Source organism: Scyliorhinus torazame, chromosome 17 (genome assembly GCF_047496885.1).
Source record: "Scyliorhinus torazame isolate Kashiwa2021f chromosome 17, sScyTor2.1, whole genome shotgun sequence".
NCBI classification, from domain to species: Eukaryota; Metazoa; Chordata; class Chondrichthyes; order Carcharhiniformes; family Scyliorhinidae; genus Scyliorhinus; species Scyliorhinus torazame.
This window is the reverse complement of record NC_092723.1, coordinates 151988059-152012695: the sequence shown is the minus strand read 5'-3', so window position 1 is coordinate 152012695 and position 24637 is coordinate 151988059. Positions and strand designations below refer to the sequence as shown.

At 44.8% G+C, this 24637-nt stretch overlaps 1 protein-coding gene across 3 annotated transcripts in view; it reads left to right on the top strand.

Moving 5' to 3' along the window:
- rgs11 (regulator of G protein signaling 11) overlaps window positions 1-24637 on the top strand; it is a 196172-nt gene that overhangs the window by 144866 nt on the left and 26669 nt on the right. For 2 of the 3 annotated variants that reach the window (XM_072481297.1, XM_072481295.1), the window contains exons 10-14: window positions 8052-8075; window positions 11174-11235; window positions 16009-16122; window positions 19760-19875; window positions 21408-21495. In XM_072481297.1, the coding sequence (XP_072337398.1) occupies window positions 8052-8075; window positions 11174-11235; window positions 16009-16122; window positions 19760-19875; window positions 21408-21495 (404 nt within the window). The remainder of the gene's footprint in view (window positions 1-8051; window positions 8076-11173; window positions 11236-16008; window positions 16123-19759; window positions 19876-21407; window positions 21496-24637) is intronic. The other variant, XM_072481296.1, reaches the window with a different exon arrangement.

Sequence of the window (24637 nt, the reverse complement as noted above, 5' to 3'; positions counted from 1 at the left end):
CTACTTGGTAGCTATTGTCAAGTACAACCAACAGATAGGGTGAGTGGGGGTAAGAGTGCATAGGCAAATGTATTAAATGTTTAAATAATCACCATAAAACATAAAATACATAAACTTTAGAATCACAATACATAATCGCACCTCAATTTGCGACACAAAAACGATCAAGAACTGCCCAAGGAAATGGAAGAAATTTAGATTTGATCTCTCATCATTTTTCAGATTGTCCCTCTCTTTAGAAATCCTTCTGAATCGTTTTGGCAGCTGCCCCTTTTATTTTCCTCTCATTCTGTCCCACTTACTTCATGGTGGGGGGCATATTTCCAGGTGATCAACTGGTATTGCAGAGCAGTGCCCACTATAGAAATCGCCTAAGGTTTACTTCCAATAAGACCAAGCAGAATGAAAATCAGGCAGTTTCTATAACATACGGCCAACCTGCAGCATTGGTTTTGCACCCCAAGTTGAAAATGTACCCCTCGTGTTTGGAGCTCAGTGCTATCCTCCTGGCTTCTGAGTCTAGAATTCATCAATTACGAACAACTTCTCTTCCCAGAATTTATTATCATGGCCGGAACTTTCCAGCTGTTCATGCTGACGGGTTTCACAGCTGTGCAGGGTGAATTTCAGCGGGAAACCTCGTTGACAATGATGGGACCAGAGGATCCTACTGCCAGCCAATGGTGGGCAGCCTTTTGCAGCAGGTTGCCCGGAAAATCCCGCCCACGTACGTCTGACTTTTGTCCTGCATTCCATCAAGTGTTTTTGTACACCTGAGCTTGTTCATCACCCAGGACAGTGGAATTTGCACAAAAATTCAACTGACAATGTAGCCCAAGTCTGGCTGCTCCCACAATATAATCTTACGAACAATATCTGGAATATAACTGCGCCCAAGGTTCAATATAAGAATATTACATTTTTCTAACATTGCAAATAGTGAAACCAGAAATAACTCTGTTTTGAAGGGGGAAGAAACAACTGTTTCAATTAACCTCTAATTAATAACTTCTGACGTTTAGTCAGTGAACGAATTGTACCAAAATAATGAAATGAAAAATGAAATGAAATGAAAATCGCTTATTGTCACAAGTAGGCTTCAAATTAAGTTACTGTGAAAAGCCCCTAGTCGCCACATTCCGGAACCTGTTCGGGGAGGCTGGTACGGGAATTGAACCGTGCTGCTGGCCTGCCTTGGTCTGCTTTAAAAGCCAGCTATTTAGCCCTGTGCTAAACCAGCCCCTAATTGCGACAAGTTTGAAAACTGAATGTTTAAAATTTATTAAAAATGACAAATTATTTTGAGGAATTTATTTGTACTTCTTTTAAAATCTAGATTAATGGAACCTAGAATTATTAGTCAGGAAATATTAGAAAACTCAAGTGATCTTTTTTTTTATTTTTGAAGTTTTTGAAACCTCTGGGCCGGGTTTCTCCCCTACCCGGCGGGGCGGGGGATCCCGGCAGGATGGAGTGGCGTGAACCACTCCGGCGTCGTGCCGCCCCAAAAGGTGCGGATTTCTCCGCACATTTAGGGGCCAAGCACTCACCGTGAGGAGCTTGGCCCGCGCTGGAGTGGTTTCCACTCCACCGGCTGGTGTGGAAGGCCTTTGGCGCCACGCAAGCCGGGGCCGAAAGGACTTCACTGGCCGGCGGAAGTCCACGCATGCGCGGGAGCGTCAGCGGCAGGGGGGGGGTGTCTCTTAGCGTCGGCCATGGTAAAGGCTGTGGCCGAGGCGGAGGGAAAAGAGTGCCCCCACGGCACAGGCCCGCCTGCGGATCGGTGGGCCCCGATCACGGGCCACGCCACCGTAGGGGCATCCCACGGGGCCAGATTGCCCCGCGCCCCCCCCCCCCCAGGACCCCGGAGCCCGCCCGCGCCGCCTAGTCCGGCCGGTAAGAGAGGTGGGTTGATTCTCGCCGGCGGGACAGGCATTCCAGCAGCGGGACTTCGGCCCATCGCGGGCCGGAGAATTGCCTGGGGGGGGGGGGGGGGGGGGGGGCCCGCCGACCGGCGCGGTGCGATTCCCGCCCCCGCCGAATATCCGGTGCCGGAAAATTCGGCAACCGGCGGGGGCAGGATTCACGCCAGCTCCCGACGATTCTCCGACCCGGCGGGGGGTCGGAGATTCCCGCCCCTGATGGCTAAGCAATGGAATCCTTTTGTTTGGGGCCTTTGTATTGCTGATAAAATAACTTAAAGCAAACCGGTTTTAACTGAACAAAGTCTTCCAAGCAATTTGTTTTTGATCGGCAAAACAAAACTTTACAATACAAGTGACATGATTAAAAATTTAATTTTTCTAGAAATACAATATTGAGGGAAGGTTCCATGTATTCAGTTAACGTTAATCAAGGTCGAGGTTTTACTTTGAGAAAGTATGCTGTTTAAATTATAACCAAAGCCTTTGCCAAATACACCATATGTTCAGCTGTGCTGAAAGGAAGTCAAGCTTCTTCACATTTCATTCTTTTCAACCAGCAGTACATTCCTTCCGGCAGTACATCCTGTTTAGAACTGCTGTGAACAGCTTGGACTCAAGGGTTGTGTTGCATAACTTGCCACAGAATATACATTATTTTTGCCCAAATAATGGTGCATTGTTTAATTAAGCAAATGGTTATTGATCATAATTATAAGACTTCTCAATATGAAGTGCCCTGGGGGACCCTTGGTATGTCATGGGAGCCAATGTACAGGTGCAGGTTTTAAATTGTTTCTTTTTAAAAAGGGCCAAATCTCGGCAGAATTTAGTAATTTCGTGGCTCAGCCCATTACACATCATTCTTAGTAGTTTGAGCTGGGAGTTGGAGCAGTAAATTGCATAAAGGGAGGTGAACAATTAAGGGGAAGTGCATGCCTAGCTGGTCCGAAATTCACCATCTTTGCAAAGCTCAAAGAGTAATTTCAGTTTATTGGCAAACCTTGCCAAAAATGAAGATTGAGAGGGCCAAGACGTTTCTATCAAAATGAAGGAAAAGCAGATCCAATATGAATCTTCAGGCAAGTAACAGAATAGTATAGGCCGCTGTTTGGTGACTGCTGATGTGGTGGGAATAGTTGAAATATTTGAGGTGGTTGTGAGGAGAATTGCCCTGCATCCCATTCCATGATGCCATTCCTCTGGATTCAAATTGTAGTATACCGAGAAAGAAATGGGGAAAGGTTTGTGTCTGCATTAATATCACTGGTTGCGCCAACCCTAGTGTTGAAAGTATGTATGCTATCAGCGGATACTTTGCATTTGATATTTTTTGCTGACCCAGTTCTATGAAGTGGAGACGCCAGCGTTGGACTGGGTGAGCACAGTAAGAAGTCTTACAACACCAGGTTAAAGTCCAACAGGTTTGTTTCGATGTCACTAGCTTTCGGAGCGCTGCTCCTTCCTCAGGTGAATGAAGAGGTATGTTCCAGAAACATATATATAGACAGATTCAAAGATGCCAGACAATGCTTGGAATGCGAGCATTAGCAGGTGATTAAATCTTTACAGATCCAGAGATGGGGTAACCCCAGGTTAAAGAGGTGTGAATTGTGTCAAGCCAGGACAGTTGGTAGGATTTTGCAGGCCAGATGGTGGGGGATGAATGTAATGCGACATGAATCCCAGGTCCCGGTTGAGGCCGCACTCGTGTGCGGAACTTGGCTATAAGCTTCTGCTCGGCGATTCTGCGTTGTTGCGCGTCCTGAAGGCCGCCTTGGAGAACGCTTACCCGGAGATCAGAGGTTGAATGCCCTTGACTGCTGAAGTGTTCCCCGACTGGAAGGGAACATTCCTGCCTGGTGATTGTCGCGCGATGTCCGTTCATTCGTTGTCGCAGCGTCTGCATGGTCTCGCCAATGTACCACGCTTCGAGACATCCTTTCCTGCAGCGTATGAAGTAGACCACGTTGGCCGAGTCGCACAAGTATGTACCGCATACCTGGTGGGTGGTGTTCTCGCGTGTAATGGTGGTATCCATGTCGATGATCTGGCACGTCTTGCAGAGATTGCCATGGCAGGGTTGTGTGGTGTCGTGGTCACTGTTCTGAAGGCTGGGTAGTTTGCTGCAAACAATGGTTTGTTTGAGGTTGCGCGGTTGTTTGAAGGCAAGTTGTGGGGGTGTGGGGATGACCTTGGTAAGATGTTCATCTTCATCGATGACGTGTTGAAGGCTGTGAAGAAGATGTCGTAGTTTCTCCGTTCCGGGGAAGTACTGGACGACGAAGGGTATTCTGTCGGTTGTGTCCCATGTTTGTCTTCTGAGGAGGTCGGTGCGGTTTTTTGCTGTGGCGCGTTGGAACTGTCGATCAATGAGTCGAGCGCCATATCCAGTTCGTACGAGGGCATCTTTCAATGTCTGTAGATGTCTGTTACGCTCCTCCTCGTCTGAGCAGATCCTGTGTATACGGAGAGCTTGTCCATAGGGGATGGCTTCTTTAATGTGTTTAGGGTGGAAGCTGGAGAAGTGGAGCATCGTGAGGTTATCCGTGGGTTTGCGGTAAAGCGAAGTGCTGAGGTGACCGTCCTTAATGGATTAATCCTGGCTTGACACAATTCACACCTCTTTAACCTGGGGTTACCCCATCTCTGGATCTGTAAAGATTTAATCACCTGCTAATGCTCGCATTCCAAGCATTGTCTGGCATCTTTGAATCTGTCTATATATATGTTTCTGGAACATACCTCTTCACTCACCTGAGGAAGGAGCAGCGCTCCGAAAGCTAGTGACATCGAAACAAACCAGTTCTATGAAGATAGCTCCCCATAGTCATTGCCATTGTCAATGCAACAAAGCTTGCAAATATTGTAGTGTCATGGCAGGTGTAGTCACTCAAGCCATGCCATCTTCCCTGCAGGGTCATTGAAAGCGTGCCATAATGGTAATTGGAAAGCTTCTGATAAATGTTCAGTTAATTGAGCATTCATGTATATTAGTGGTGCCACCAGTCCTGCTGTCCCAATTTTGTTTTGGAATTGGAACAACTGCATGCACTATCTGCCAAAGTGTGATTCGCACATCCCTGTCCACAGATGCAAGTGTGTAGACATTAGCAGATGGGCACAGAACACTGTCATGCTGCATGGTAACCTGCCTGGAATCACTTTTTTACATCTCTCCTTCGTCCAAACACTTGAACAACATTGAATTCCCATTGGCAGACACAGTGATGCCAGTAATCATTTTCGTCAACAGACACAGAAGCTTATTGAGAAACGTTTACAGAGATAAAAAGAAAAAATTAGTGCCTTAAACCAAAGAGGAAATGTTCTTAATGGACTTTTCAATGGACTACAGTATACAGCAGAACCCCTAGGAATGATGAACGCCTATTATAGATGCATAGGACATTTGCTTGGCCTCAACCCAAGTGAATGCTGGACATTGCTGCAGGAAGTATATTTACATCATTTCTACAACATTATAATATTATCAAACTCTCATTGGAAATGTGATTCTTACACTAAAGGAGCATTACGACATTCAGGATCTCCTCCCAGCTTATTCCATGTTATTAATTCCTGTTCCCTGGTGCATAGAACACATTATTTATTTGAAAAATGGCCCACAGTATTTCACATAACTGGAGAAAATTGTTACATTATTTTATATTGATGTATTTTAATGATCAGACCAATAATTAGATAAACATTCATAAAAGTTCAAACCCCTTGACTGGAATAAACTATCCGGTTTAATTTGTAAGAAAGTTTAAGAATGTATTAAACTCTTGCTTGTAACTAATCTCTGATTTTCATTCTTTTGCATCTTTTCCTGTCCAAGTGAGTATTGATGCAGTGCTAAGCACACCACTGTTAATGCATAGTGACTGCTAAATCACTTGGGGTTTCATAGCTCAGGTCGAGTATCCTTTATCCGTAACCCTCGGGGCCGATTACGTTTCAGATTTCAGATCATTTTGGTTTTTGGATACCGCATGTAGGCCAAGGCTTCCATACATTATAATGGCTGAAGCTTAGGCCAGCTATAGTCTGAAGTAAATAAAATAACTAGAAAAGTAAGATGTATCACTGAATAATAAATACAGGGCACCTGTAATAAGGTCCCACTCATGATTCTGCTTATTGGAGAGAGTTTGCATGGTAAACAGTGTATACAAACAACTAGATTTCCCATGCTGGAGCTCGGGTACGTGTCAGTGAGGTTTGTGTCAGCTTGGGACATAGACCTCCCGTACCAAAGGTCAATTAGGTCCATAAAATGTGTTTTTGGACAATGTTCGGTTTTCGGATTTACTGATAAAGGACACTCGACCTATAGTGGAAAATATATTTTATAATAGAAAATTAGTCATAGAGGGACAGCTAGATTTATTATAGTATGTTTTGTTAATTGTATGCCTGCATTTGAAAGAAATTGTCACAGTTGCACTTTGCTAGAGATTCCATATTGGCCCCAGATACAGTTGGGAGGCAGCACAGGGGCTGATGGGTGCAGAGGTGGGCTGGACAAAAGGTTGGCGATCAGGCACTTTGTCCCAGCTGCAAGAAAAAAATAAACAAAAACAACTCGCACCCATTCACACACCCCCATGCCTCATCAATGCCCACTTATGGCCCATACCAACCCTCCAAAGCCTCTCATACTCTTCATACTAACCTCTGCCCATCTATCCACCTCCGTGGCCCTTTATAGTCCCTATGCCAACTTAGTGCCAACCCAAGCCTAGCTACCCACCACCCTTTTCCCCCACACCTTGTATGCCAATTCACCCAATATCCACCATTGGAGGCTTCGGGGCCCATGTTGCAAATAAATAAAATAAAAGTGCCTGTTAATGAATGCACTATTTAAATAAAACACTCTCATTGATTAAAACCCCATTCAATTCATTCTTCGGCCACTTAATCCCTTATAACAACAAGCATTTGTACTCACAGCCCCACATCAAACATAACCATTTGCAGATGTCAATCAAACTTTGACCTGGCAGGTACCCCACTATGATAATGATAGGTTGTGAAATCAGTCATGCAGCACAAATCATATAATGATATCCCTCAGGCTTATGCCATCAGAAAGAGTGAAATAGCAAGCACTGATATTTTTGACCCTCAGACTGTTTTAAATGCCAGCAGATTCCGATTCCAATTCCTTGGCAACCTGATAGTACTAATGAGCTTTGATAGCTCCCATTAAAATTCCCTTGACGGTTTAATAGTTCCAATGAGTTTATCTACCTTTTATGCACATTCATGTCTACTTTTAACAACCACAAAGGGCACTTGCCCTCTCCCAGAAGGATAACTTATCTCTACCAAAGGCATCCCAAGACCTATCCAAAAGGGTACCCTACCTCTCCAATTGGGTATCCGCATTCTACAAAGAACTTTGCTAACTTTAGACCTTCACCTGATAGGTCTGAAGTGCACAAATCATATTTTTGACATCCTACTGGTGAAAATCTGACTAAAGGCAGTTGCACTTTAGCATATGCAGCTACCCCTGTGAACCACTGATGTGCAAAATGTAACCTGACTCCCATCCCTTCATGCTCCCTCGCTTCCCCCTCCCCCTCAAATCCCCCGTCACATCCCCATTGCCCTAGTGATAATGGTGCTTGTCGGTTTAGGGGAGCAGAACCTCTGAAATCATGTCATTCCAAAAATTTAGGCCAGTGTCTCTGTTTGGAGTCTGCCCGTGATAGAAACATCTGGAATTTACATATATGAGGCCCATAGTTCCAAAAATGACACTAATTCACTGGCAAAGCCACATCACCCACTAGATTTGTGAAAGAGTTTGACTTGTGTCTATGTTGGGAGAAGGCGACTATTTAAAAATCAAGATGGCAAAGCCAAGACAAAGCAATTCCTTTTCCACTCACTTGCCTATGATTTTCCTCTTGTTTACTATAGTGGGTGAAAGGTTGCAGGCTGCTGATTTTCGAAGCAAAAGGCACCAAGTTATTGATTGAAGCATGGGGATATTTTCAGCTAATAGTTCAGTACGCATGGTGCAAACTTAACTCCATCAAATCAACTAACAACATGGGTGCATGGGTGAACTTGGTGTTGATAGCAAATAAACTTTTTTTTTACAGAAAGAATAGTGCATTCTATAAAAGAGAGGTAAGCACATAAAGAGCATTTTCTCAAATTGTCTGAATTGGAATTTTTAATGCAGACAGCAATGGTTCCAATCCTGGAATTTATTTTCATCGATTTAGCCATGCAAGTGCTATTTGTCGTAAGTTCTTTCTCATTCACTGTTGAGGTACAATAATGTAAAATGGAAAACACTAACCTCCTGATTGTGTACCCATTAAAGTGATATACATGACAAGGAGTGCTGGGTCAGATCTTTTACCTCTTTTACCCCTTGGAGTTAATGCATTCGTATAGTATAGTCACTCTAAGCAAATGGCCACCTCTTGATAGGTTTTTGTTGATGGGAGTCCAGCAGGCAGATGCATTACAGAGCAATCACTAGGTCCCAGCATTAGGCTCATCACGAACTAGGAAAGGAAATGAGGTGGATGGGTGGTGAGTACGCTAGTACCTCAGGTCCAGAATTAGAATTGGGCATCTGCACATGGGAACACTTGCAGATCCCTGAAGAATCAGACCAAAACCCCAACAATCTCAAATTATAATCCTCAAGAGAATTGGTACAATCTAAGGAAATGTGGTTGAAAGGACAAAACTGGTAGGTCGTCCTGGATGTCTCTTGAAATAGTAAGATTAATGAGAGGTGCTGACCCGTTGATGCAACATTTTCCCATAATGCCTCAGTGACAGAAAAGGGGTCACTTTATCCCTGACTGGCAGGCCAGAAATTAAAATTGCTTGGATGACCCGCCCACCCAATGGTTCACTCCCTTCTCACAGTCTTCAAATTTAACCTGCTCTTCTAAGCAGGCAGCAAGGACACCCACAGGAAGCTAGGAGAGTTCTTCTTTAAATATGCAGATCAGGCTATGATAATGTTATAAAGGCCCAAATGCAGTTTTAACTGGTGATCTGTGCGGGGAATCCTTTGTGACGTTTCAATCAAGTGCCCAGGAGGCACTGCCAGGCTGGCAGGGGTACTGTCAGGGTGCTAGGCTGACAATGCCAAGGTGCCACGCTGGCATTTTGCCCGCACCGGGGTTCGGACCCGGGGGTGCCCTGCCGGTGTGTGGTGAGGTGAGGGGGGGTTAGATGACTCCCCAAGAGGTGGGTTGGGGTGTTAGGGGGCCCGGGTGTTGTCGGGAGGGGTTGAGAGATCAGGGCGCCATTTAAAAATGGCACCCCGATCTTTTCCTGCACTGCGGAGCTCCGCTCATCGGGCCTGCGCAGTGCTGAATATGTGGCCAAATGCAGCCTCGGCGGGGCTTTCCCCACCAGGGACCGAAAAAAAACTGCCGTTCGATAGTGGGGTCACTCCCGGCGCTCTTTGATTCCCACCCAGAATGGTCTCTGTTTTCTTTCAGATAAATCACACCCATTAACTAAAATGTTGAATTATATAATTTAGTAGAAGGATCTCGTGGTATCTAAAGGGTTAGTAAGGGACTGAATACAGTACTGCCCATGTGATAGTGTAAGAAGGCACATGACCTCGAGTTATGGCAGTCTAGGGGAAAGTAACAATATGTAAGGACTTAGTATGGGGTCCTCTTCATACCCTTTACTGTAACTGTATAGATAGTTCATTAGTGTTAATAAAGACTTCTTTGTAACTGTAACAAGACTGCTTCATAGTATTCAAGATGAACGCATCACAGGTAGCGACAACAGAACAGATCAATAATTGGTGTCAAGGGAGTGAGTAAAAAATATTGACTTATTTTGGAAGTGACCTATTTCCAGCCTCGCATACTGTTTGCAGAGTGACTGCATTTCTACTTTGGTCCTGGAATAGAATCAGATTTGATTTTTATCTTACAATTGGACTAGGATTTATTATTCCCTGTGGTAACAACCACCTATATCACTCCAACACCTTCACTCAAGTACCATGAGATATTTTTAGATTAAAGGCACCTGCTGGAATCTTCCATTGAAAGCGAGCAACGAGGCGCGTTGGCCTGAAAATTTGACGGGTTGGCTTCAGGGCGCACACCCGACACCTTCCCACCTCCACTGGAAGTAAGTTCTGGGAGGGAAGGCCCATAGTTAACCTCTCCGCCCCACCTCCACTTCAGTCCCTCACTTAAAAGCTCCTTCCCACCTACAGTGCAATATTCCCAGTTCTAGGTGAGTCTGCTGACACTGGTGAAACTGTGTGGGCTGCAGGTCAGATGGAGGGAGAGTGGGGGTCCTCAAACTGCCCTAATCTATGACATGGGGCAGGGAAAGTGGCCACTGATAATAACTGCTGAACCCCATGGACCCCTCTCTCTGTAATCCCCAAATCCCAAACAACAGAGCGCTGACCTTTTTCCTGACTGACTTCATGATCTTGGGATTCCGGTGGTGGCGGTGGGGGGGGGGAGGGAAAGTAGTAAGGACACCACGTCTCCTCCGTGGTGCTGCCGGGTGCAAGATCTGCCAGCTTCTGATTGGCTGGCAGCCCCTGTTGGGCAGAAAGTTGCCTTCTGGGATCCCCAGTCTGGAGGAAGACCTGCAGCTGTCCACTTAACTGCCTGTTGGGCAGAAGATATACAGGCCTTCCTCCAGAAAGTCAGGCAGCGAGCGAGGCACTCACTGCCAACAAAAGATTCGTCCCACTATGTAAGGAGAAACTGACCTTTCTTACCAAATAGACAGGCTGAATATTTCCAACAGTTTCTCTTTTTATTTGGTATTATGTTGGAGAGAAATTAAATTATGAATTGCTAAAACAAGTCTGGTCCAATGCTGATTGGCACATGATATAGCAGTTGCATTAATTTTTCACACCACACTAATAATATGATAAAGGGCGGGATTTCTACATGAGCTAAAGGACAACTTTTGGAATGTTATCTGGTGAAAATGGTGTTGCTCCTAAACTACATAGAAAATTAAGCATGATTTCTGTTATTTAAAGTTACCTAACATTGATTTATTGACACTATCTTACAATGGGAGCAGCAACTACAGCATGCAACTTATTACAAAATAAAGTTTGAATATACAAAACAGATGTGTCTAAAATTTTGTGAAGCTCTTTACATATTGGGTCTGCATGAAAATTAAAACCTGAGTGAATGACTGACTTTATTTTCTCTGTTTCACTGCAACCGTCTCCTTTGGACAATCAGATTGAATATTACAAAAAAGCATTGACCAGATCAAGAGTCAAATCATCTATGTCCTTGGAAGGGTATGTTTTTATTTCCATATAATGTATTATTATGCTAACATTGTAATGTAGATATAATCAGGGACTTTTGTCCAGTGCTTACTCTTTGCTTTTTCATCCTTGGCAATGTTCTCCCATCATCAAGACATTTATTCCGTGTTTTACTTTGTGAATACCTCACCAATGGTCATTATTTGTGTATCAGCCTTCACAGTGGGCGTGGGGTATTGGAGCGGATCCAGTGCTCATCTGCAATTTGCATTCACACCCTTTCAGCAAAAACCCAGTGAATGGCAGTCAAGTGTGGGATCCGGAAATGCTTTTTGCGCATCTTTAACCCAGGCACTTGGAGGCTAATTGTGCTGAGTTGGTATTTCTGTCAGGTTGGAATATGGTGCCCCATAACCCTTGGAGGATCTCTTATTTTATCTTCTAATGAGAGATGATTGACTGGTTGATTGGAGGTGTCGAAAATACAACTTTAGTTCTAATTATTCACTTTTATACACTTGCATACAAATTAAATCAAAACTTAGAAACAAAATATCAAATAATACATGAGTTCATTAAATACATGGCAAAGGAAATCATTATTCATAAAAGCATAAAGAAATTGCTTTTAAAATAAACAAAGAGGATGATTCAGGAAGACCGGAATTCAGGAGGTGAACCTCGGCCAGGAGGTCTTACTTTAAGGGAATCCTTATCGATGGTCTAATCCCTCATTTACTCTCATTGGTTTCTAATTCTCAGCTGAGACCTCCTGATTTGTTCAAATAGATGTCTGTTACTTAGAGGATGATTTAGTAATCAAACATTGGCCATTACTTAAGATTGACTGGTATCCATCAGGAATAATTCAGTGTCTATGTGTGCAGCCTCATGAGAATAGGTTTCTCACGCCACTGCTGGCCATAGACCTTGCTGTAACTAATTAGTTGATACATTCTTATTGCTAAATGCACTGAAATACAATAGTCTATTCATTATCTGAAACATTCATTGAAACAATGTCTAAATTTCTACAGAATAAAGTGCAAAAGTTAATTCATGATCTGAAACAATGACTATCTTTTCACAGTCATGGCATTTTGAATAATTCCACCCTTTAGCTATGCACTCATTTAACATGCACCTAACAACATCAATAAATCAATAATCTATCAATCCCATTGTGCCAGATGCACCAACTCAACACTGAATATGGACTGCTTTTGGCACATTCCTGGTCTTATCGCTCAGCTACACTAAGGCCTCTATTTAATAATTATATCTACATAGTACACAGTAATGTTTAAGGTTATGCAGTGTCGATCTAAGATCACTGACATTTAGAGACTGGGATGTAAGGAAAGAGTTAATATTCCCTAGCACTTAAGTTAGAATTGGGGTTTTAATTGTTTATTAGGTTACATGTATTGTTTAATAAGAGCACAGAGACACCGAGAGATCTGGGCGAGCAGGTCCACAGATCCTTAAAAGTGGCAGCACAGGTGGAAATGGTGGTAAAGAAATGGTAGCCTTCATTTAAAAAAAAAAAAAATTTTTTTAATAAATTTAGAGTATCCAATTATTTTTTTCCAATTAAGGGGCAATTTAGCGTGTTCAATCCACCTAGCCTGCTCATCTTTTGGGTTGTGGGGGCAAAACCCACGCAAACACGGGGAGAATGTGTAAACTCCACACAGACAGCGACCCAGAGCCGGGATCGAACCTGGGACCTCGGCATCGTGAGGCAGTTGCTAGCCTTCATAGGACAGGGTATTGAGTATCAAAGCTTGAAAATTATGTTACAGCTATATAGAATGCAATACACTTTTGCACTTGGTGTCATATGACTGGACATGAGTGAAATAAATCATACTGGGTTAAAAACGAAATTCCTACCTAACTCTGGTCATTTTAATTCTCTCCCTCTATTTTGAGATGTCCGAGAATGACAGATTATCTTGACAGCTGAGTGGGGAGGCCGTCAACAACCTCAGACATTTTGTATAGGCCATTAAGCATCTCAAACCCCCTTTGAACATTCAGTAAGATCATGGCTTATCTGTATCTTGTCTTTACCCATCTTGGTCCTATAGCTCTCAATGTCCCTGACAAACAAAAGTCGATCAGTCTCAGTTTTGACATTTTCAATTTTCAACAGCTTCTTGAGACAGAGTGCTCCAGATTTCCACTCTGAAGAGGTGCTTCCTGATATCACTATTGAGAAGCCTAGTTCAGATGTTACTATTCCCCCTTCTTCGGGACAACCCAACAGAGGAAATAGTTTCTCCCGAGCAAGTCCTTAATCATCTTAAATAGCTCATTTAGTTCACCCCTTTCCCTTTTGTACTTCAAAGATAGAAGCCTAGCCATGCAGCCTACCCTTGGTAGTTTAAGCCTTCTAGACCAGTTAACATTCTGACTGAGCCGTCAAGACAGTTAGCGTTTTTCCAATAGGTGTTACGTAATGTTATTGTTGAGCTCAGCATCTGTCAAGGTGTCAAATTCACAGGAAAGCAGAGTTGATTCACCTTCAGATAATGGGTGACATTCTCCATTTGGGAGGCTAAGTGTCGGCACTGAATTGCCTGCTGTTCACGTTCCCATTGGGGACGCTATTTCCAGAGTAATTCAGGACATGCTAGTGGGCCAGCACTCTGTCCACCTGAATCTAGAGCAATTCTCAGTCCTGCTGGTGTTGGGTTCACTGGGGTTGGAATTGGCGCTGGAGAGTTTGACAAGCTGGAGCTGCTTATAAGCACTCCACTCCCCACACACTCATTCCAGCCAAGATGGCCGCATGAAGAACAGCACCACATCTCGCCGGCGCGGAGCTTGATTGAATGTTCAATGCGTGGAAGAGAAGCGAGGCACCTTCTTCCACAGGGTAGGCAGGAGGCTACCGCCTGAGGCCGTTAACCGCCTGGGCAGAAGTGGCCGAGGCGCTCAGTGTGGTGAGTTTCACCAGGCCGACTGGCACGCAGTGCCACAAAAAGATGAACAATCTCCTTCGGGCAACTCAGGTGAGTCACCACCGCTGTTCCCCTGCCATCACTTCTGTCGCTCAATCCTCACATCACAGCCCCACTCCCATAGAGGACAATCAAAACCCATCTGCCCGCATCTCCCTCACATCCAACCCAGCACCAAATCCCAACACCTGTATTGTCCTCTTTGGCCAAGTGCTGTGCACACACATGCCACCAGTTACAGACACAGCCATGTAACTCGTCTCCGTGCATCTCACCATGTCCTTTATGTGTCCCTGAGAAAAAGACGGCCCATAACGGAAGAGAGCGGGAGAAGACCGGAGGGGACATCATGGACCTCCATGCTCTCAATCCGCTGAGCAGAGGGTGATGGTATTATCCGGGAAGGTGCAGGAGAGGGATATCGCTGAGGTGGAGGTCAGCATGCATCAACCAAGTGAGCCCATCATGTAAAGTGATGTCAATATAGCAGATGAGTCACCCCTTCCCCCCAGACCACTCCTTCCCAAGATCAAACCATGTGTCTTTCCTTTTCTCCTGAAGAATCACCATCAGACCAGACTGACCTGTCTGGGGTACCTCGTCCCCAGCCACAACCCCAGCACACCCGGGAGGACCAGTCCGCGGAAGACACCGACTTCTTGGTACTGCATTCACCTGCACCCTCCACCATCGCAGCACCTATCACCTTGGTGGAGCATTTGATTAAAGAGGCTCCTGGGTCACCTGATGTGCACGTCACGCATGCTGCAGCACATCAAGTGTAGGTAGGAACTCCCGAGGGAGCGGACAGTCAGAGGGCTGCCCGATCCCAGGAACCAGCTGTTGTCCGGACAGGTATTACGCTTCTGGAAAGTATGATCCCATCACTAGTGGATATGCAGACACAGAGCCAGGAATTGCAGGAGGGGGTGTCAGCAACTTTCCAGCAACTACAGGCACAGTTGGAGAAGTCCAACCGCTTTTGGGTGCAGAAGATTGTGCTGACAATACGTGGTACCCAGGCCAACAATGCACTGATGGCATCCGCGCTGGAAGCCATCGGTCAAACGGTCACAGGCATGGGTTAAGACGTTCAAGGCTTGGGGCACACAGTGCTGTCGATGGCTGAGGCTCAGAACAGGGGAGCCCTGTCACAGGCAGCCATGAACCAGGCCCACATGGATATTGCTGCGGCGCTCCAGAGTTTGGCCCAGTTACAAAAGGTCATGGCTGAGTGAGCCAAGAGCATTGGCCTGGGCCAGTCACAGAGGAACATGACCTAGGCACAGAGGGACATGACTCACTCACTGATGGACGTGGGCCAGTCTCTGTGCTCCATGGTTGAAGGTATCGAGACCCTGGTTGAGACGTGAGCGTGCGCCTAGGACTGTCAGTGCCAGGTGACAGTGGAGCCTCCTGAGCTCACTCCATCCTCCCATCCATCCTGGCGAGTAGCCCGGGGGTCATCGAGCACCCCGAGGGAGGAGGAAGCGATGGGACCTGTGCTGGTGCTTTCGCAGTGGAGGTGCTGGAACACCTCAGCGCTTCTGAATCCCCCCCCCCCCACCTGACACTGGCGCATCTGATGGGCAGAACAGGGTATCAGTGCACTGGCGAACTGACACAGAACATAAAGATGGTTGGGATGAGAAATAAAAATATCACAGTGGTATAGTTGGCAACACTCTTCTATGACTGATTCAACCTTAAATTCACACTGTCAATAGGAAATATCGTCGGGCATTTATTTTGAAAAATGTCATTTCATTTCTGCCATTTATCTGATAAATATCTGTGATTATGATCTATGGAAGTTAACTGTTTTTATTTGCAGATTTGTGAAGCGCTGTGATCAATATCTTCTGCATGACCCTATCGTGTCTGGCTGTCTTCCCTGCAACCCTTGGATCACAAGTGGCACTTTGTTCTGGACACTGAATGCTGATATGTAAGTGTGCAGAATGTTTCATTGTAAGTGACCAGTTTCAGAGCACAAAAGTAAATGGGATAATTCGGTAAAAGTGCAGGCAATGACCAACCTTTCTTCTGCCATGTTCTTGCCATGCTACAACAGCTTGTCGTATGTCTACAGTGTTAGTTCAGAAAATATGCCATGCAATGATTTTTGTTTTTCTAATGTTATCAGCCGAGATAAATCAACGACCCTATGTCAGAGGCAATAAAAAGAAAAAAAACTTGGAAAGTTCCCCCACAAAAAACAGGGAATAAAACTTAAATTTCAGACTTAAACAGTTGCCAAGGACATATTAATGCAGATTATCTACTCCATGCACTCTGAAGACGAGGTAACCGCTATAGATTTAGATTATGTATACTTCAGTATTACCATGTGGAAATAATATTAGAGATCTATTAGGTTCAGTTTCAAGGTACCTTTTCTCAACACACAACATTTTCATAAAGCATTTGATCACATCATGTCTCATTTTTATGTATACCCATACCTATATAAATATCTCAACAGAATTCCATAATAACCATCCAACAGACACAATGGGCGAGGATTTGTAACCAATTATAGAATCATAGAATGAGACAACATAGAAAGAGGCCATTCTGCCCATCATGCCTGTGCCAACGCTTTGCAAGAGCTATTCAATTTGTCCTATTTCCTTGCCCTTTCCTATGGTCCGACAAATATTTTCTCTTCAGTTATTTATCCAATTCCTTCCTGAAGGATATTGTAGAATCTGCTTCCACCACCTTTTCAGACACCAGGGCGGGATTCTTCGTCAGCCGATGCCGTAATTGGGAAAGGCGATTGGGCGGAGAATCGGTTCCAACGCCAAAATCGCGGCAAGCGCGATTTGACGCCAAATCGCAATGCTCCAGCACCTCGTCAGCGACGTCAATGCACTCTGGAATGCACGTACAGAAGACCGATACCTTTTGCATATTAGCATATTAGCGAGCCTGACCCAGTATTCTCCAGGGCCTCCGCGATTCTCCATTTCCGATGGGCCGAGTTCCTGACGGCGCGGTTCACTTGTGCTTTTAAAAATCGTGAAACCCGTGTGGCGGCTGCTGAGGGAGAGAGAGGGGGTACAGAAAGTGTCCAACATCGCCATAGTTTGCTGACAGTTGTGACGCTGGCCAGGGGTCTGCTGCCAGGGCCGGGTGAGTAGCGGGGGATAGCCAGGAGGTGGGCTGTGGGGTCGGGATTGGACGGGCACAGAACAACTTTGCCGCAACCGGCAAGGCAGCCATGCAGCTGCGCACACCGCTAACAGCCCACTGTGAACTTAGTGCCACAGGTCATACAGGTGTCCCCCCAGGGCACCCCCCTGGGTACCCTCTGGCCCTAGCCGACCTATCAGCTGTATTTGCGCTCTCCAGCACAACCAATGTCATCTTTTTGGCTGGGATAAGTGTGTGTGGGGAGTGTAATGTGTGTGTGTGGCTGCAGCTTGTCACCCTGCCGAGTGTCAATCACAGACCCGGCGAAACCTGCACCGTTTTTCATTGGAATTGATTGTGTTCCACGTGGACCCGGTGCTAGCCCCTTAATAGTAGCGGAATCGGTCCAGTTTCTCTGTCGTGAAAGTGCACAAATTCTGCGTTGGCATCAACACTTAGTATCAGAAACGGAGAATCCCGCCCCATAGATTCTAACAGTTCTCCACAATTTATTGCTGGTCTTTTGCCAATTACCCTAAATTGGTGAGTCATGGTTATCAGCCCTCCTGTCACTGGAAGCAGCATCTCCTGGTTTACTTTCTGAAAATCTTTCATGTTTCCCAACTTTCCCTGCTCCAAGGAGAACAACCCCAGCTTCTCTAGCCTCCCGACATAAATGATGTGCTGCATCCTTGACACAAATCTGAGTAAATGTCCTCTGTGTCCCCTCTGAGGGCTTGGCATCTTTCCTAAAGTGCGATGTCCAGTGGAGGAGCAACCAGTGATTTGTAGGAGTTGAGCATAGTTTCTTTGCTTTTGTACTCTGTGCCTCTGTTTGTTGAGTCAATGATCCTGTATTCTTTTTCAACAGCTTTACAGCTTGCTCTGTCACTTTCAGAGATCTGTGTATATTCACCACCAGATCAGGCCTAAAAGTCCTGGATCTCGCAGAACTTTTACAGTGCAGAATCATAGAATTTACAGTGCAGAAGGTGGTCATTCGGCCCATCGAGTCTGCACTGGCCCTTACAAAGAGCACCCTACTGAAGCCCATGTATCTACCCTATCCCAGTAACCCTCACTTAACATTTTTCAGACACTAAGGGCAATTTTGCATGGCCAATCCACCTAACCCGCACATCTTTGGACTGTGGGAGGAAACCGGAGCACCCGGATGAAATCCATGCAGACACTGGGAGAACGTGCAGACTCCGCACAGACAGTGACCCAGCCAGGAATCAAACCTTGGACCCTGGAGCTGCGAAGCAACTGTGCTAACCACTATGCTACCGTGCTGCCCACAAAGAAAGCCATTTGGCCCATTGTGTCGGCACCAGCTCTCTAAATGAGCATTATGACTGAATATCATTCTCCTGCCATTTCCCCTGCATATTGTTACTATTCAAATACATCATCTAATGCCCTCTTTAATGCATTGATTGAATCAGCCTCCACCACACTTCCAGGCAACACATTTCCAGATGCCAACCATTCGCTTTATGAGAAGGTTTTATCCTATCACGTTTGCTTCTTTTGCAAACCACTTTAAATCTGTGCCCTCTCATTCTCGATCATTTTACGAGCAGGAACAGCTTCTCCCTATCTACTCTGTCCAGCTCCCTCATGATTTTGAACACCTCTATCAAATCTCCTCCTCGCCTTCTCCTCTCCAAGGAGAGAAAGATCAAAGGAGGATTTTACAAGCTGGTAACAGGAGACCAATATGGTATAGGACAATCTCCTCAATCAGTCTTTGGCACAGTTGTTAGTGGTACCAGGACGATCAGGAACTTGAGCATAGAACATTCCATCTAGCATAGTCAGCCTGTTAGAATCACTCTCAAATCAACATGTCCGTTATTCATCCCTCCTATTCCTGTAAAAGTATAATTAGCAGTAGGGAAAGTAAACCGGCATGGTTTCTGTAAATGGGCAGCATGTCCACATCTCCACCCTTACGCATGGATGACAAGTTGAAAATATAGCCCAGAGATTCTACACAACTGGTCTTGGGAAGTGTGACTAAACAGGTGACGGCATATCAGTGACCCATTTTATAAGCTGCTCAATAACCTGTTGCATTGGTTTAAAGAAAACTGGTGGAAGATAAAACAGGCTGACAAGACCAAGGCCACTTGGTTACTTGAGAACCTATCATGTAGGACCATACTACAATGCTGTGTGAAAATTCATGCCATAAATGATGGGAATACCACTGTTAAACCTTTCTTCGTCATTGTAAAATCCGCTGCTATTTTTTGACGAGATAATCTCACACAAACAAGTCCAAATATTCGGATTTGAAATAGCCAAGAACATTGCTGAAGCATTTGGTTTTAACCATATGACCAGATATTGTACGTCCATACAGCCTAATCTGGATAATAAAGTATTATTTCTGTATTAATAAACTGAGTTAATATTCATAGCTTTCTCTCCATGAACAGAGTGACAATCCCAACAAGGTTACGGGTCGAACGTTGGGCATTCAACTTTGGCGACCTGCTCCACGATCCCCTTGGTCACCAACAATTTCGATACTTTCTGGAAAGAGAGTTCAGTGGTAAGGATGAATAAATCAAATTAATATTCTTTTTTCAATTTTAAAAATGTTATACTGGTTATAGAACCATTCACAAAGGTTTTACTATTTGTTTAAACAACTTGTCTTGCATCCCCCATTTTGATCTCCTTCATTCCCCCACTGCAGATGGAGTCAGATTTGCCCCATGGTTTCATTAAGACTTTACATTAAGATGCTTTGTTCTGGTGAATGGGTTGTGCGTGGAGGGAGGAGTCACAGCCGAAGGCTGGGACTTTCCGGGCCTTCCGTGGCGTGACCCACTGAGGGGGATGCAGCGGGAAAGCAAAAAGTCCATGGACTTTCGGCGAGACGGGAAGCGGGATTCCCTCTTCCAATTTGGACTGTTTCTTCACTGAAACCTTTTCCCAGAATTGACAGCCCCTTTCCTACCTGAACTCAGCAATTGTGACAGACAGTCCAGCGTCTGTAATCCATTGTTTTCCAGTTCTGCAGCAGATTTCCATTGAAGCATTCCTTTATCTAAACTAACTGTGACCATGGTTGACATGTGAGTCCTGGCTGCCATGAAGCATCAGCACTTTGATTTTTTGCTCACTGATTTAGCGTGCCTGAGTCTTGTAGGCATCGTTGACCTAACCAATATTAGTATTTAGTGCAAAATTAATATTCCTACCATGATAAAATGAAAGCATTTACATTTTTAAAAATTTTAATTCCTTTTCTTGCCCATCCCCAATTGCCCTTGAGAAGGTGCTGGTGAGTTGCCTTGAACCACTGCAGGCCACGTGGTGTAGGTACACCCACAGTGCTTTCAGTTCCAGGTTTCCGACCGAGCAACAGGGAAGGAACGGCGATACATTTCCAAGTCAGGATAGCGAGAGGTTTGGAAGGGAACTTTCAGGTGGTGGTGGTTGGGACCATACAATTTATTCGATGAAAAATGTGCAGTGGTGTACCAATTGTCTTTGTGACTTTACTTAGCTGATCATACCAGCTCTGCTGGAATCCACAGGTTTAAGCATTTATATCGTCAACCAGGCCTAGCACTCCAGGATGCCTTGGAGGTCCCCCCAGCTTACCTGGCTGCATCTGTGGCTCTCCTTGACAATGGTGGCCAGACTGCTGTTTTTCATTTCAAATGAGTTACTTACGCAGTGGACCTCTCAGGATGGAGGTAACCTTTCTCCATTTCCCTCTCCCTTAGTTGTAATAGCGAATTGCATCTCCTTTTGTGCTGGAGGGCCTCCTATTGGCGCTTCAGATTCAAAACCTACCGACAGTACTTACTTGGATGATGAGTCTGCCCTCTGGCCAATAATTGGCCAGTTGAAGCAAACTGTCAGCGGCTGTTTCTGGCACCGTTTCGGATCGGGGCCTCTATTTGACCCCAGACACAAACCCCCCAAATCTTGCCCAATGTCATGTTTACTGAACCGTAGATTCTCATTAAGAGAATCCAGAATTCATTATGAAAATAAGTGTGAAATAAACATTGGCTCTAAGAGTTAGACACCAGTATCTGTAACAATTATATGTATTTCAAACACTAGCTGAGAATCTTAGTTTCTGGGAGGCCTGCGAAGATGTGCAATATGGAGAACTGTCAAAAGTTGAAGAAAAAGTAGAAGCCATCTTTGAGTAAGTTTATCAATTTTTCATAAAAACTGCAAACAACTATTATCTGTTTTGTAAACACTTTTAATCTATCATAGTAACAGTGTCTCTGTCCATCCCCTCAACCTCCATGCCAACCTATGCTCCTCTACCCAACTCCATCACTCCTGAAAGCCCCTGTGGCAATGTATATCAACTCATGCCCCTCCACCCACCATCTTTGCAGTTACACACTTCATGTGAACTCTCCCAGTATCTACCATGGGCAGACCTCGGGAGTCATGCTGAGATGAAATAAAATCAAACTGCCAGTATCTAATATAAACTTCACCGTCTATTTTTTTTAAACCCTCATGGATAAAACGCCATTCAATACGTTTAAATCTTAATTCCTTATTTAAAAATGGTATTCTTAGCACCACACCAAAGACAGATAATCTCTTTATAATCATTAGGAGCTATAAAACTGTGAAATTACCACACTGGGATAATCATAAGTTGTGGAAGCAGTCCAGTAGTACTAATACTATAATGAAAGCCCTCACTTTGGGACCACAAAATCCTTATGTTAACAAAAAGCTATTGAAATTGCAAGCACTGATTTTTTTCAACGGAGAGACACAGCATACTGTTTATTCCCTAAAATTTAATGGGGAGGAGATTTAAATAACGTGACAGCTTGACAACTCCATAGACCATATCCACCTTTTTTGTACATTCATGTCTACCCTTAAAAGCTTTTAAAAGATCCCCAAAACTATCAGGCCTAACCAAAAATGTACTTGACCTCTCCAAAGAACACCAATAGGTTTAGACCACTTCCGCAGATTTGGACACCCCATGAGATATGTTTCAGCAACGTCTGTGATAAAAATTGCTTCTGAGTGAAGGCACTGTACTTTTGCCTCCATGAGCTGCGCATGTATGAAATATGTCCTGCTGTCATTGCTGGATACAGGGGCGGGACTTCCAGATTAGGGCACCAATTGCCATTTTGGCTAAGGAGTGGAGCACTTCTGTCTCTGCAAAAACTCAAGCCAGGGAGGAGAATTTTGTTGACATGCTGGGAGATGAGGGAGCAAATGTGGGAAACAGGGAAGTCTAGGTTGCTCTGGGCTATCCCTGGAAGCGATGTTTGTGTGATGGGGATGTAAATGTCTCATCAATGATATTGTTATGGTTTGTTAATATAATGCCAATTGCATTGTTATGGTTAAGCAGAACAGGTGATGGTATCAATACTCATTGAGCACATATAAATAGAGGATGGGTGGGATACTAGGCTGTGTGGGAATAGATCTATGAGACGGAACAAGTTAATGAACTCTCATAATAAAAAATTCTGTGTCTTGGTTTCGACTTCACTAACCAACTTGAACCCTACTGATGGGGGAATGGGTGTCTGATGGTGGAGAGCTGGTTGAGGGGGCATTGCCCGTAGGAAGCCCACCTGCTCTTCCTGGCCATCAAGGAGCCCGGTGTAGACATTTGCCTTCTCCCCAAGGCTGCACTCATTGTCTTCCTGCTGGGTCAGCCACAGGTTGGTCACTCTTGCAATTTTTGATGCATTTTTCTGACTTTGTTCATTTTTTGAATTTGTAAGCATTTTTATCTGTTTGAATTTGACATGCACTTTTCTCACATGTATCACTCTTTAAATTTTTGCCGGCCTCTGGAATGAGGGTGAGCAGAGCCAAGGTTGATGGTGGGAGGGAGTGGGAGGTGGGGGTGCTGAGCAGAGCCATGGGTGCAGGCTGTATACCTGCTAGGACCAGCCTTAAATAAATCTGTGTAAAATGAGGTTATGTACAGAAACGAGTAAACAGCCCAGGTTTACAAGCATAAGTGGACTCCCTGGAATCTACGGTTCCATTGCAGCTCTCAGTATCATCGGTGAAGCTCTTAGCTTTTGTCACTATTGGGACCATAAAATCCAGTCCATTATTGTCCCCAATATGACAGTGGTTAGCACTGCTGCCTCACAGTGCCAGGGTCCCAGATTCAATTCCGGCCTCAGGTGACTGTCTATGTGGAATTTACATATTCTCCCCATGTCAGCGTGGGTTTCCTCTGGGTGCTCCGGTTTCCTCCCACAGTACAAAGATGTGCAGGTCAGATGGATGGGCTATGCTAAATTGCCCCTCAGTGTCTAAAGGTTAGATTGGGTTACAGGGATGGGGCTTAAGTAGGATGCTCTTTCGAAGGGCCAGTGCAGACTCAATGGGCCGAATGGCATCCTTCTGCACTGTAAATTCTATGATTCTATGACTCTGTGACGCACCAGGACATGGGTTCCCAAACTATGGAAGGAAACCCCATGTGGGGTCCCTGGCTGAGTAATTAGGGGCGTGAGCTCCAATGTAAAAGTAGCGATGGTGGAGCAGTGACCCTGATTTTACAGCCCTGGATCTGGCTGTGGAGCCTCTTAAAATGCGCGTAATGGGTGCGGCCTATTGAAATTAACTGCGAGGCCTAGGAGCTGACAGCAACAAAGCCTGCAAAATGGTAGGTCTGATTTATATATAATTCTTGAACTTACTAACCAGTTTCTCCCTACCTCAGTCAGCTATTCGACCTCTACTCTTCCCCACCCCACCCCCTGCAATTTTCACTCTGGGGCCGCACCAATGTAAAATATTGAAATAGAGTCACAGCAGGAAAATATTTGGGAGACATTACACCAGAACAAGGTCCTGCCAATAGAAGAGGCAGTAGCGGAGTCTCAAGGCAGATCCCAGGAAACTCACTGACCAGTCGAGAGATCGTCCAGGTTTGACTTACATAAGTATCCTGGATTTTGTGGAACAGATTCATTACATCACAGACTTTCAGTGTAATTTGTCCCAACATGTTTTGTAACTACAACCAACTAGACATATAGAAAGGAAGTTTTGAGGTCTTCCAATTGGGCACACTGTCCAATGTTTTATGCCAGAAAAACTCATTTCTATTGTAAATTTCATGAGGAAAAACCCAGAAAGTTTCAACTGCAAAGTAACGTTGATTAAAGCAAAGTGAAAAAGGGCTGATGCTTTGGTATTTTAAAAAGGTAGAACATAATTGCTAGCTGGCCGCTGTTGACGAGAGCAGCTGACAAACTGTGCTGTACTGTGGCCTGAGCAGTCAAAATCTAAACATTTGTGTCTCACGAAGATAGGGCAGAGTC